The 14712-nt window shown below is 41.4% G+C and overlaps 1 protein-coding gene across 3 annotated transcripts in view; it reads left to right on the top strand.

Moving 5' to 3' along the window:
- Positions 1-14712, top strand: part of arid3c (AT rich interactive domain 3C (BRIGHT-like)) — a 128525-nt gene that overhangs the window by 92846 nt on the left and 20967 nt on the right. For all 3 annotated transcript variants that reach the window (XM_050049945.1, XM_050049946.1, XM_050049944.1), the window contains exon 4: positions 13893-14076. In XM_050049945.1, coding sequence (XP_049905902.1) covers positions 13893-14076 — 184 coding nt within the window. The remainder of the gene's footprint in view (positions 1-13892; positions 14077-14712) is intronic.

Raw genomic sequence — 14712 nt, 5'->3', positions numbered from 1 at the left:
TATATATATTTATTTACGTTTATGTTTGTTAATAATTCCTGTTTATTTAACTATATATTTGTTAATACTACTGTTTAAATTTCTTATATTTTCACGCATCTTTCCTCTCTTGCAAGGAGCACCTGTAACATAAATAATTTCCCCTCGGGGATCAATAAAGTATTTCTGATTCTGATTCTGATTCTGATACTTCCATACTGATATCCAGCTTTTCGGGCTTATAATGTGGCTGAGTATAATTTGTAACCTCTTAAAATATGAATGAGGATAGTGATGTGAGATAGTGACTACAGTTGCATTTGTGGTAGTGATGAAAACAGTGATAAACAGAAACAAAGCGAGCATCAGATGGACTGCATTCATCATAAATATGCCACAATAATATAAATAACCAGTGCCAATCAATCAGTCAATGAGCATGTGTGTGTGTGAGCCAAGCAGGGCCGGACTGGGACAAAAATTCAGGCCGGGAGTCATACATCCACCCAGGCCACCCAGTCCACACATTACATGCTCACACACGTGCACGTGCACACGGACACACATATGGGCTAAGTAATCACCAAAGCTCATTCACATTCCAGACTGACAGTCACACAACAACTCTATTAAACACAACTGTAACAGCAACCCTACTCATAGTCCTCCAGTCCAGTGCTTTTCTCTTCCCTACCCTCACCAAATGTGCCCCTCAATAAACAGGACTCCTGTATGAATGGGTACATGATTGTATTATTTTGTCAGCAAATCATTGTGATGTCAGCTTATCATAATCAATATGGCAACACCCATATTCAATGCAACAGTAAAACAAGTAAAAATATAAGTCAGCAGCAACTTCAACTTATCTGATCTTATTTCAGTAACATTAGATAGATATTGAAAACTTTTGAACTTAGACAGATAAGAGTCCCCTAACTGTTTCAGCCTGCACTGCTCTGTACAAAATGGAACCAAATTTGGCTCTTATAGCTTATCATCAGTCATTTATCTGGCCTCGATTCGGTCCCCATCCTCCCCGGACCTCACGTTGAGAATAACCAGTTTTCTTACTTTTCTATGTTAACTTACTTGTTGCAGCATCATCATTTGACGATGTCACGCTGCTGCTGGGGGCTGGGGGGGCTCTGAACATATCTGTAAGTTTATGACATTTGGCCACCTCCTCCTCAATGGCCCTTTTTTTAATCTCTCTCCCGTTCAGCTCCACCTTTCCTCTTTTTGCGGTCCATTGTAACGCTGCTAAGCTACAGAGCTCCTACTGCACAGTCTGCACACACAGGCACACGTACACACCCTCTGCTCTCTGCTCCACCTGACTCGCCACAACCAAGCTGCTTTCAGTTTACAGGTGCGCTGATTTGGGGGCGGGCGCGGGCAGAAAGCGAAACAAACTAATCATGTCTTGAATCTACAAAAAAAAAACCCTTTTTGACCAATCGTTGTTACAAATGCTGATAAGCACCTATCATTTCTGACAGTGGGCAGGCTCTCTGCCAGCCGGCACCTGCGCTGCACAGCCTGCGCTGCAGAGCGCGCCTTAAAAAGAACAAAAAAAAAACAAGACAGGCAGGCCAGAGCAGACCACTTGCGGGCCAGGCCATCGGGGAACTCCCCGGTTCTCCCGTGGGCCAGTCCAGGCCTGGAGCCAAGGCATAAAGACATACAGCGAGCAGCAGCGACCCACCGTCCAACACCGGCAAAAGTGAAGACGGAAACAGAGGGCTCGGCGGGGACAGAGCACCTGCTGTAGCATGTGAACACGCTGTCTGCGGTCATTTTGACTTGGCCAGTAGACTTCACTACAAGCCAGGTGGCGATGTGCCATAATTTCTAAAACCAGCTGCTGGCAATTTGACCAGCTGAGTTGCAAGTGACACCATCAGCCAGCTTCAGTTGAGCTCAGATGGCCAGTTCACACAGTTGCAACTTTTCTCTGCAACATTCTAAAATGGTTTTGTCTCATCGTGAACATTTGGTCTGAAGTGAGCTTTACCCTAACTTATTTTTCACTTGAATATGATAATCTAATATAGTTACAACAGTTTGAATATTACCATTGATGTTACCACAATTGAATTGCCTTTAGGTCCTACCTGTGTAGAGTAATACAGTTATAAATCACTCTATATGTCTTTGTAGAGAAGTGTCTGGTGTCTAGTTGCAGCCTGGTGTCAGTCATTTATGCAAGATGCACAACTTTTGTGTCTTGTGTGTATAAGGTCGTGATAGACTGAGCAGATGAAAAGAAGATCTGCTCCCCCCAGTGTAATTTGTGTGTGAGGGTGGGGGCTGCTGTATTTATCCAATGTGGGAACCTGCTGAGTATCAGGATTAAGTTACTTCAAAAGAGTTTAGTTAGAGGAAACAACAAGATAGTCCCAATATCCCTCTTCCCAGCAACATTTTCTAGCTTCTCCTGGGGGATTCTGAGATATTCCTAGGCCAGATAATCTCTCCAGCATTTTCTGGGTCTACCCTGGGGTGTCCTATCAGTAGGACATGCCTGGAAAAATTGATTAAAAGGGCCAAACCATCAAGAGAAAAAAAACAAAATGAAGTGTGCACAGATGAAGCTACAGCAGTTTTAAGTGCACAGATTGGCACATGTTCAGAGATGCTGCCACTCAGAAGAACCTCATCAGTCATGGGGAATAAACATCATCATTTTCAGTGTGTCCACCCAACCCGGTCACATTCCAAAGTTGTTGAATACAGGCACTGGGGCAGTGACTGCATCAGACACAGAAGAAAAAAGCTGTCCTTTCACATCCGCATTATACTGTACGCAGCTGGGTACTTTTAGTGTGTAACGGCGTCAGAGGGAAACACGGCCAGACAATAACTAATGGGCTGTCCACACCAACGCAGGTATTTATAAAACCGTGACTCTTTGCTCACGGTTTGGCCTTTCATCCACATGTAACCGCAGTTTTGGGCCCCTGTAACCGGAGTTATTTGTAACCGGAGTCCAGGGTGAACTTTTTGGAAAAGTCCGGTGTCAGCAGTCATGTGTGGACAGGATAACCGCAGTTATTTTGTCTCGTCTCCATTGTATGACGTCACAGTGTGCGACGTAAACAGAAAACAGCTGTGTTATTACCCGATCCAGTGTGTGAGGATGGACCTAAACAAAATACAGCATATCAGCACTTTGTGGCTGGGGGTTCAGAGTTTGTTGTTTTTCCGGTAATGACGTTTTATTGCCTTCTGATTGGCTACAATGGCCTTACAGTTAGGAGTTATATCGCCACCTACTGCTTTGGCATGTGTATTACATTGCTTGATAGCGGAATTTGCGGTGTCATGTGGACGGAGGTATTTTTATTACACTGCTCGTATGGACGAAGATTTTTTAAAAACTGGAGGCCAAAAAAGTTTGGTTTTAAAAATACCCGTGCTCATGTGGACTAGGCCTAAGTTAAGAAAGTCTGAGTAGGGCGGTTGGGAAGGATGGTGGATGGGTCTGACAATCACAGATTTTCACCCGAGAGGCCAGTGTTCACTTCCTGTATGAATGTAAAGCAAAACCCTGTTCTTTTTCCGAAACATCAGTTTGCGGTGGTGTACCAACATAGTGCGGTTATTTTGAAAGAGACTATATGCAAACTGTACATTTCCTGTGAAAATTTAAGTGTATTTTGAAAACACACAATGCATGTAACGAGCAGAAGTTGACACAACGTCCCAGAAAGTCAACAACAGATGCACCCAGGCTACCTTGCAAATCATAAGTTGACATGGAAAGGGGCGATATGTGACAAGGTCAGTGTGGGAATGTGCTGGTCCACCAGTAGAGATTCAGCAATACCGTTTCTACTGCAAGAGCTATTCAGGGCAAGTTATGAATCAAATCATGGCTGGATTCCCAGTGAACTTGAGAAGACACAGAATATACAGCTGCCATCTAAGGTAACATGATTTGGGCAGACATGGTGGAGAAGAGTGAAGCTGTAAATACAGAAACCTGTAACACTTGACATTATTAACTTCTGAGGAACCTTAAACCTTCCATATTAAGAGAGTTTTAGTTTTAGTGTGGTGGTCAAATCAGATGTGATAAAGTGGTTATTTTCTATTTTCTTAATTGAATTTACAGTTACTGTATTGTGATACATACCATTACTGGTATATACTGTGATAGAAGATTTTGGTGATATCGCCCACCCCTAAGATAAAATTATAAACTGTTTTCTCAGTGAAGCAGTTCCATGTTCTGTGCAGCACATATCATATCAGGACTACACCAATAATAAAAATAATAATAATACATTTTATTTATAATGTCCTTTTCATCAAAAGATCTCAAAGTGCTACAGGTTAAAAACAAAGAACGATAACAAATAATAATAATAAAAAAGGGAATGGAAGGGAATAAAAACAAGATGAGCAGTTATTTAAAAGGTTTAAAAACAAAAACATCTAAGGGGGACCAAAAGCTTTGCTAAAAAGAAATGTCTTAAGACCTTTTTCAAAACAGTCAGTGGATTGTGGTGCCCTCAAGGTGTCAGGGAGGGCATTCCACAGACATGGGGCAGCAGCACAGAAGGCCCTATCTCCCATGGTCCTGAGTCTGGTTCTGGGTATGTGGAGGAGGTTTGAGTGAGTGGAGCGGAGGGAGCGTGTTGTGTTTTGTGGGTTGAGAAGTTCTTTGAGGTATGGGGGGCATGTCCATGGATACATTGGTGTGTGAGGAGGGAAACCTTATACTCAATCCTGGTGGAGACGGGAAGCCAGTGGAGTGAGTAGAGGATGGGGGTGATGTGCTCATGTTTCCGCACTCTCATCAGGATCCTAGCTGCAGAGTTTTGGATGTACTGAAGCCTCTGCAGGCTCTTGCTAGGAATCCCGATGAGAGCTGCGTTACAGTAATCCAGTCTGGAGGAGATAAAGGCATGAACCAGCTTTTCGGCATCTGAGAGGGAGAGAATGGGGCGGAGTTTGGCAATGTTACGGAGGTGGTAGAAGGAGGTCTTGCAAAGGTGGTTGATATGGGATTCAAAGGTGAGCTGGGGGTCCATTTTTACACCAAGATTTGTGACTGTTGATGAGAGGGGGATGTTGGAGCCAGAAAAGGTGATGCTGGTTATGGATGATGATTTGGTCTGATGAGGGGTGCCAACCAGGATGGCTTCGGTTTTGGAGCTGTTGAGTTGGAGGAAGTTTTGCTCCATCCATACCTTTATCTCCTCCAGACAGGTGGTGAATTTTGACGGGGATGACTGTGATGATGAGGGTGGGGTTGCACCAGCAGCACAGAATGAGCAAAGTCAAAAGCACTTAGAATAACTTACTTAGTTAAGTTGCATACCCACTCACTTCAAAGGGAAACTTTGCTAATTTTCAACCAGATTTGTGGCATCACAATGTGAACAGTGTGTGCTGATAAATGATGTTTGGCTTCCCCTTGTGCCGTGAGCACCGAGTTCCCTGTTGCCGGCGGTGGTGCCCCCTAGTGGCAGAGTATCACAAGACTGCTTAACAAAGCTCAGACATAGATTCCAAACATGTGCACCAACTTTGGTTACAATCGCTTAAGCCAATTTTTAAATATGTAACATTATTACATAATTATGTATATATATGCGTATATACACCATTATGCAACACTGAGACCAACCCAGCCTCACTCTGAACTCGTTGAAATCCGGTGCTTGGTCAGTGACGAAAAAAGCCATCCATTTTACATTGGCATGATATGCAGCTGGTAGCCGTTATAGTTTATCGGCATCCGGCTGTGGGAAACACGGTGGGACAAGAACAAAAGTTAAGGCAACGAATGTCCGAGTAGAGCGGGTGGGAGGGATGGTGGATGGGTCCAACAACCACTGACTTTCACCTGCGAGGCTGGTGTTCACTTTCCTGTGAGATTGTACAACCAAACCCTGTTCTTTCTTCCTAAATCCAACCACGTGGCAAAACATAACCACGTGTTCGTTGAAGGGAAAAAAACGTCAATTCACAGTGTTGTACCGATGTAGTACATTTGCTTTGAAAGGGACTGTATGCAAACTGTACATTTCCTGTGAAAACAGAAGAATATTTTGAAAACAACAAATGCATGTAACAGGCAGAACTTGATAACAACCAGGTCAACCCAGGGTACCTTGCACGTATGTGGACATGAAATGTTCATGACCAAATGTCAATATGTGACAAGGTTGGAGTATAAGTTGTTGTAAAGACACAGCTTTGAAAGTGTATAATGTCAAAACGGATTGACGAAGGCTACTGAAATTTTCTTAGTAGTTTTAGATTGGCGAAGTCCATAGGTGATCCTGGCAAAATTTTGGGACAGTTAAGGATCATAATTGACATTTCAGGTGTACTTACTGTCAGTTTTACCTTCAGATGAAGTGGTTTGGATCATCTTGGTAAACTGCTGGTTTGTTTTCAACCTGTGTAATGTCCTGACTGCTTGTGTGTCTTGTCCTGTCTGGTGTAATTTAGGGATTTACCTGTTAAATTCCCTGGGTTGGTATCAGCACCTATACTGATCTGTTTTAGAAAATCCGGCCTGACTTCACCCATTGAGATCATTATATAATTCTACATTTTTTGCTACAAGGTTTATTTATTCACTCGCATTGGATGACCTCATTTGTTGTTAGTGCCACAGCAATCCCTGGACTTTTGTTACCTTTTGTTATCAATAAAGAATGTTGATTTTTTGAAGAGTACACCCTCAGCGACTCATTTTAGTACACTCAGGGGTTTTGCTAGTCTTAAGCGCCGTACTTCAATCTAGATGCTGACGCAGGCAGCGGGGACTAGAAAGTGGAGTGTCTTACCTTCTGCTTCATTCCTTTACTGACAGCAGTACAGTGTTTCACTGACATATTTTCTCTTGTCAGAGGAACCCTTAATGGCTTGAATCATGCAGCAGATGGTTAGAGCACCTTTGTGATGTTTTTTTCAGTCTCGGAAGCAGGGACATGGAATCCTCATTGAGAGATTCCATCAAAAGTAGAGCAGACAATGGCTGTGATGGCCTCCATTGTGTGCTGATAAATACCCAGGGTGATTTACTGTTGCCCCAGGGCTGTGGTTATTAATTGATTATTATCTCTGAGGACTACCATCAGCACTTTTTCTCTAATAAGTCAACTTTTGTCCCCCACCTAATTGCTTAAGAATACTATGTGGCAGAAGAAAAGGCTACTTGAGAGTTACCTTAAAAAATGGCAGAGTCTTCGATCGCTGTGACAGTAAATATTCCTCTTTATTCTGCTGCTGCATCCTGCTCTCACCTTGGAGTTGACTTTCTTTATTTTTATGTTTTTCTCTGTTCTTTGGTGGAGTCTTCACATAGCTAGCACAGTGAAAACAAAGCTGTTTAGGTTCTGCAATTGCAGAGGCATCTGTTCATTTTCTCTCATTATTACAGGATTTATTTAAGTATCTCATGTTTTATATTTTAATTTAGGCAATGTGCTTGTACTTAATGTTTCGATAACTGTTAACATTTAAGACCTTTGGTTTCTTTTGTTAAGTGGATAAAATGATGTGTAAAAAAGATCATATTTACAAGTGATAATCTGACTGGGCACATACCTGTTCTCCTCAGTTTGCCATTACACTGCAGCTTGGGTAGCCAGGTTTGCTCTGCTGTGCAAGCCCAGTTTTACCTTGTTGTCCTGCTGCTTTCATGTTAGGGAATCCTCTCAGAACGATGCTTGAGATCAGGAATTTCTATTATTATTATACCATCCTCTCCCAATTACACACACAGGAAGCACAATTGCATCTCCTCTGAAAAGCTGACAGTTAGACATTTTATGTCTTGGAGAACCATTCCATATCAAATCTGATCATTTCTCGGGGCGTCGGTGGCTTAGTGGTAGAGCAGGCGCCCCATGTACAAGGCTGTTGCTGCAGCAGCCCGGGCTCGAGCCCAGCCTGTGGCCCTTTGCTGCATGTCTCTCCCTCTCTCTCTCTCCCCCTTCACACTTCACTGTCCTGTCAATTAAAGGCAAAAAATGCCAGAAAAAATATCTTAAAAAAAAAAATCTGATCATTTCTTACCAGAGGTTTGGTTTGTAACAATATTCCATAGAGGGTGGGCACCAAGGTGTTCAATCTCTAGTTTTTATCAAAGGGCAGACATTCATATTTTTGCTGTAAAAGATAATGGACATAATCTCACTGAAACAGGTGAAATGCATGACCTCTGAACACAGCATTGCGTGGTGGTGGCATGTAATATATTAAATTACATGGTGGCAGCACATTTGGGTTGAGGTACCAGAACTGCATGGTTTGGTTTAAAGAAAGGTTGTGTTTTTGTTAAAATAACTCCTCTTGTTACATATGGGACATAAGTACGTCGTAAAGTGACATAAGTGCATCATGTAACATGACGTAACTACAGCAAGGATGTAAAGAAGTCAATGAGGAGGACTTTTAGTTTCACACGAGACATGAACAACACTCCTCCTGAGTGGAAGCCTGGTGTTTGACTCATCCGCCACTGCAATCCCCTCCCTATGAACTTTCTTAATGATCGATAATCCACTTTATGGTGACCACAGTTTCTATCTTTTTTTTTTTTTAAATAATTACTAACTTCTGCCAGCTACGAGCCAGTGATGCTAAGTGCTTGGCAACTAGCCAATCAAAGCTCCACTTTGTGCCACATTTATGCCATGTGATATCATTCCCAAAGGCTTTGGGCATGCATATTTTGGGGCTATGCCCACATAGCAGCCTCTCAAGCCAAGAGCAATTAAAACACCATTTTAAAATTATTCGGTCAGCCACTGACCTTAAATTGAAGAATAATGATGAATAACAACAGCAATGGAGAATGTCTCCTGCTGTAATCGTTTGTGCTTGGAAGAAAATGACCTCCAAAATGGAAAAGGGCAATGGTATGGTCATTTAATTTGGAATTCCAAGTGAGAATATGGGCAATATCCATCCAGCCCAAGTTTGCTGACATAAACCCATCTGATGTCATAGCAACACGGAAGCACACAGTGAACCGAACAGAAAAACCTTTTCATCAATTTTTACTTTATGTAGTGTTTGTGTTGTGAAGCACATTGTAACAAGCCTGTAGCTGCTATTTTTATTTGTATTCAGTTGATCTGTGCTTGATAGAAGTCTGTGTGAGCATGCATACCTTTGTCTCCATCTACAGCAAAACAAATGCGCACAAGTGCCACAACTTTATACTACTGGCTTTGGTTCACACCATTACGCTCTGCACTCATTTATGAGCAAGACAGTTGACTTATTTTTAATGCCTTTTCTCTACACTAATGGCGTTGTAGTAACTAATGCAGGTCCATGCTTGTGGAGCTTAGAGAACTTATCGTAAAAACTTTAGTTTGCTGCAGGTTTCCATGTTTTCTTGATCAGATGCACTGGGACGCATTTAGATCAGAAGTTGGGAATACTGACTTGGAATGATCAACTTCCAATTTGCAATGAATTGCAGCATTCTGTCAATATCCAGAATTATATTGATTTCTAAATAATAGAATAAACAATAAAATGATAAATTATAAAGTATTACAGGCTGTGCCAATGGTACAAAATGGTATAGACTTCTGGTTGCCTAGTGGGCGTGGTCGTCTCTCTCCCGCATACCCCACCTCGTTTGGAAGTGTTGTAAACATCGTATGGATGGATAAAATCAGATTCAAAACAATACAACACTATATACAGTACAAATTTAATTTCTGTTCCTTATTTTGCAACTCGTTTTTACCTGTCTGATATCAACTAAGTGCAAGATCACGTCAGTTGCTGCCAAATGTCATGAGTGTTGGTTGCTAAAACAGAGACATGTCTTGAACAAAGTTAATTTTCTCCTGATGTGTCTGTCTGAAAAATGCCATTTTCGTGTGAGAATGTATAGAAGGGTTGGGTATTTACTGTGACTATGGGGTGACAGAATTGGTCATAATCTGTTCTCATGTTCACATTTCTCACTGGAATGAAAGGACTCGGGACCGCTACTAGTCTCCTAAAGAGGCGGGGTAGTGGAGAGACACAGTGACAATGTGACAAAGTGGGCTGTCTCAGTTCACAAAAGTCTCTGGCATGGTAAACATTAAAGTCACCAAACCATCATGTTAGCAGTATAAGCTATATCAGGCTCTGATACACACACAATTCTCAGTTAATTATAGGTTTGGGCCATTTTATGAGACCTTTTGGTAAGAGGAAAAATGGTGATGTCTGACAGTCAGTGTGTTCCACCCTCCTCCCACCCCACCCCTCCTCCTCGTCTTCATTTTAGGAGTCGAACAGAGGTAGATAAACAGTTGGTTTCCCCTGTGACGCTGCATTAATCGTTCATTTCATGGGTTAAAAGAGCAAAGTCAATGAGGAGAAGAAATTCTCATCCCATTATCGGCTCGGAGGTGCAAAGTGAGCGCATCAGCGATGAAGCCAAGCATAAAGATGATTACTGCACTACTAGAGCTCCTGATGCTCCACATTGTTCCAATTACAAACTCCTCTTCTCTTTGCTGCTGAGGGATTAACTGAAGACGACTGTTAGACTCCGCGCAAAGTGGATTTCTTCCACCTTGTCCACCATTGCTCATTGTCATAATGATACATGGCCTGATGAGATAGTTTGTGCTGACAAAAGGCCTCCATCCTCACTCTTTTATTCCCTATATCTCTTTCAGGCAATCAGAGAGCCAAATACATCACCCTCAGTATTGAAAGCACATAAATCTTGTTTTAAGAGGCTTGTCTCTCCTCAGATTCTGTCAGACAAAGGCTGAGGCTTTTATTTATTACCTCAATCCTTGTTTGGTTGGCTATTGTGTCTTCAACAAAATAATAGTTTTATAGATCAGCACAGATACACATTATAATCAGTGGTAATAAAGATAAAGCTGTTGGAGGAGGGTGGAGGCTGAGGAGCTCTAGTGCCACTTTGGTTTTGTATCACACTATTTTACTGTAGAGCTCAGTTCCAGAGCTCCAGCCATTAACCGCATTTCATATATGTCTCTTGAAACAAACAAATGTTTTTTCACACCACACAAAGTGTTTCCTCTCATTTTCTTATTCTATAAGCAAATATATGTGTCAATGATTAATCATGCCTACAGCTTTAGTGAAGTTTTGGCTCAGTGTAAAGTTATGTTTAACTTTTCTTTGTTAAAACTTTGGTTACATTTTTAGTACATCACTATCCTTCGAGATGTACAGTGAAATGTTAAGTGCAGTAGACATAGAATAACAAAAAGTACAATATAAAGACAACAAAGGACAGAAAAGGCAGTATTTTCCCCACAAAGAAAAGACATTAAAATAAAAAAAATGTTGGCATCGAATGTTTCTGCAAACCACAGACATACAATAACATACATTTGTATGTTATTATGTACTGAAAACATTAAAACTATGTTTCAGCAGTGCTGTGGTTAACATGTGGTTAGGTTTAGGCACAAAAATCACTTTGTTATGGTTAGGAAGAGATCACTTTTTAGCCTAAAATACTCATTTCTATTCTCCTTACTTGTAGCACAATCATGGCAAGAAATGCTGCAATGTCTCTGTAAAAAAACAAACATTTTTTGTGGCACTACCCTAAGACTCAGCAGCAAGAGTTCTCTGCCACACGCAGCCCTTGGTTCATATTACACTTACATTTAAGCAAATTTACTGGCTCCTTGTTAAACAGCGCATCTGTTTTAAAATACTCCTTGTCTTTAAATCTCTCAGTGGCATGGCGCCTCCCTACCTTTCCAGTCTTCTCCATTCCTACACACTGCCGTGTTTACTACGTTCCTCTGAAGCCCACTTACTTTTAACTCACCCTTCCAGGCTCTGTGCTATGGGTGACCAGGCCTTTAGTGTTGCTGGCCCTAATCTGTAGAATGCCCTTCCACAGGGTCTGTGTCAGTGCACATCAGTTTCTTAATTTAAGTTGCAACTAAAAACTCATCTTTTTAGAACAGCCTTTCCTGGTGTTTCATAATATATTTTATGAATATGTTCTTTTATCTGTATATGCATTTCATTACTGTTGTTTTTGCTCTTTGTTATTGCTTATTTGTTAACTTTTGTTATGTCCTGACTGTCATATTTTGTTTTGAGAAGTGTCATTGGGTGGAAGCCGCTTATAAATAAAATGTGTTATATTTATTATTATAATTATTTATCCCCGCTGAAAAAACAGCAATGGGTGACTACAAAACAACCACAGTTTCTGCCCCAAAAGCTGCTGGAAACACAGCATTTACTTGCTGTTGATTTTGAAAAGTGGTCTGCAACTTTGCAGGTGCTCATTAAGGTGACACACCGTCCACTGTCACCTCCACCTCACAATAACAAAGGAGAAATGTTGCTGTGATATCCATGAAACATGAAGGTAGTGTTCAGCTTCCTTAGCTCATGCCCTTGGCAGGAGCATAGTTCACAATCCTGTTGGCTTGGGGAAAAAGACTTTTCTGAGTTTTTTTCTGTGCTGGTTTGGAGACAGCAGAGATGTTTACCTTGTGGATTCCACGTAGTCCATTGCAGGTGTGGTAAGAGTCCTAACAGGCGCTGCACTGATGGTGCACTCGGCCGATTGCAATACCCTCTGCAGGGCTTGGTGGCGGATCAGTGATCTTTGCCATTAAGTTCCACTGTACAATGACTTTAGGGTCTCTGGAGACATCCTGAATTTCAAATATTCTGTGAGACTGTGTGGTGTGGAGTTTTAACTGGTGTTATGTATCTTTAAAGTTTTTGTCAGGGTTTCACATTAGCTTAAAAAACATTCAGTCAGCATTTACTTCTACAGCTAGTGACAAAAACATTGCAGTTATTTTATCATATGAAGGGGACTCTCTCATAAGATCAGATTTGTCATGTTGAGCTTTGTCTTCCTTTGAGTTGTCACGTGTCATTTCTTCAGACCAACTCAAACCTCATGCCCGTAGTACAGGTTCATTCATTACCGCTGAAATCATTTTTTGTCTCAATCAAGCCTCTCCTGCACTTTCTTCACCAAAGAGCGATGTCCAGGCACCACAGCTTCAGATTTACTGCTGGTATTGTCTCGTGAGAGGGGAACATCAATCTTTTGTTTTAATAGTGTCTCATTCGTTCACATGCCAGCACCGCGGAATGAAGCCGTAATTACTGGCCTTAATTGATGTGGTTTTACCACCTCAGACGATACTTCAGAGCTCTCCTCCCCCCTCACTGTATAGGCCCCACTGCTGTTGTTTGCACTATATTTCTGCAGGTATTGATCGCTATTATGGTAAATCCGATGGGCACAATGGAACTCTATCAGCAAAATGCAGGTTAATTATCTCAGGGTCAACCACTTTGGAATCTTCACAAAGAGCCAGCCGTTCTCTCTTTATTGCTTAACATTAAATTGCAAATACAAATTATTGTCTAGCCCCTTTATTTTGCTAATAAGGGGGCAGGTTGGCAGTCATTAATAGAAGATTACCTCCCATTTTCCACAGATTGTATTTGTGAGTTTTAAACAGGTCCAGACTAATTTATCTGCGGTTCTCTTGTCGTTTCTTTGCCACGTTAATTACTTTTTACTTTATTTAATGCCTGATGTCTATGGTTTGTGAACAGTGCATTAGGAGCAGCTTTAAAGTTTGGCATCTTATATAATTAAATGAGATGAAATGCCTAAATATTTGCACGTGTTCAAAGTTTCCCTTGATAGATCATTTCATCATGTCATAGAAATAATAAACTTATAATCAATGAAGCCCTTTCCAGTGGATGCACAGATAAGACATTAGAAACTTTTTTTGAAAGTTATATTTCCTGCTGTTAACAGAGCTGTCAGACATTTGACTGGCTCGAGATAAATTGGCCTTATAAGAAGGTGCAGAAGCCTATTGATGGGAGGAACCAAAGTTAATGGAATTGATTGTGGATATTGTGTTTGCTTTCTGCAGGGACTCCAGTGAATCGGATTCCTATCATGGCCAAGCAGGTGTTGGATCTCTACATGCTCTACAAGCTCGTCACAGAAAAAGGCGGCTTAGTGGAAGTCATCAATAAGAAAATATGGCGTGAGATCACCAAAGGCCTTAACCTCCCTACCTCCATTACCAGTGCAGCTTTCACTCTACGAACACAGTGAGTACAAGCGCAGATGATAACTCCAGATGACTGATAACCTGCACTCAGTGCTCCTAACACCAGGCTAGCCAGCCTAGCAAGTGTGTGTCCAGCATCGAATAAGATACTTTGATGTTTATATTATAACTGGTGATTTTTTGGTCCGGTCCCTGTTGCTTTAATTCATCAGCTTTAATTAAAATATCTTTTCTTGAAATGCCTATCAAAGGTTTATTTGACTATATGTGCCCAGACAGGTGAAAAGCACACTGATCTTCATTTCCTGCAGCAGTGCTGTATGAGAGGTCTTTACATGCCTTGCTGTGCTTTGTGGTAATTATAGTATTCTACATGGCTTGGCATTTAATTTAGTCTCAGTGTTGTTAGATTGCACTATTGCACATTTCAATTCAATTCAATCAATTTTATTTATAAAGCCCAATATCACAATTCACAATTTGCCTCACAGGGCTTTACAGCATACGACATCCCTCTGTCCTTAGGACCCTCACAGCAGATGAGGAAAAAAATGGTAGAAACCTCAGGAAGAGCAATTGAGGAGGGATCCCTCTTCCAGGACAGACAGACGTGCAAGGGATCCCTCTTCCAGGACGGACAGACGTGCAATAGATGTCGTACAGAACAGATCAGCAT

Source organism: Epinephelus moara, chromosome 8, assembly GCF_006386435.1.
Source record: "Epinephelus moara isolate mb chromosome 8, YSFRI_EMoa_1.0, whole genome shotgun sequence".
Classification (NCBI taxonomy): Eukaryota; Metazoa; Chordata; class Actinopteri; order Perciformes; family Serranidae; genus Epinephelus; species Epinephelus moara.
The sequence above is the reverse complement of the archived record's forward strand: the minus strand, read 5'-3'. Positions and strand labels throughout refer to the sequence as shown.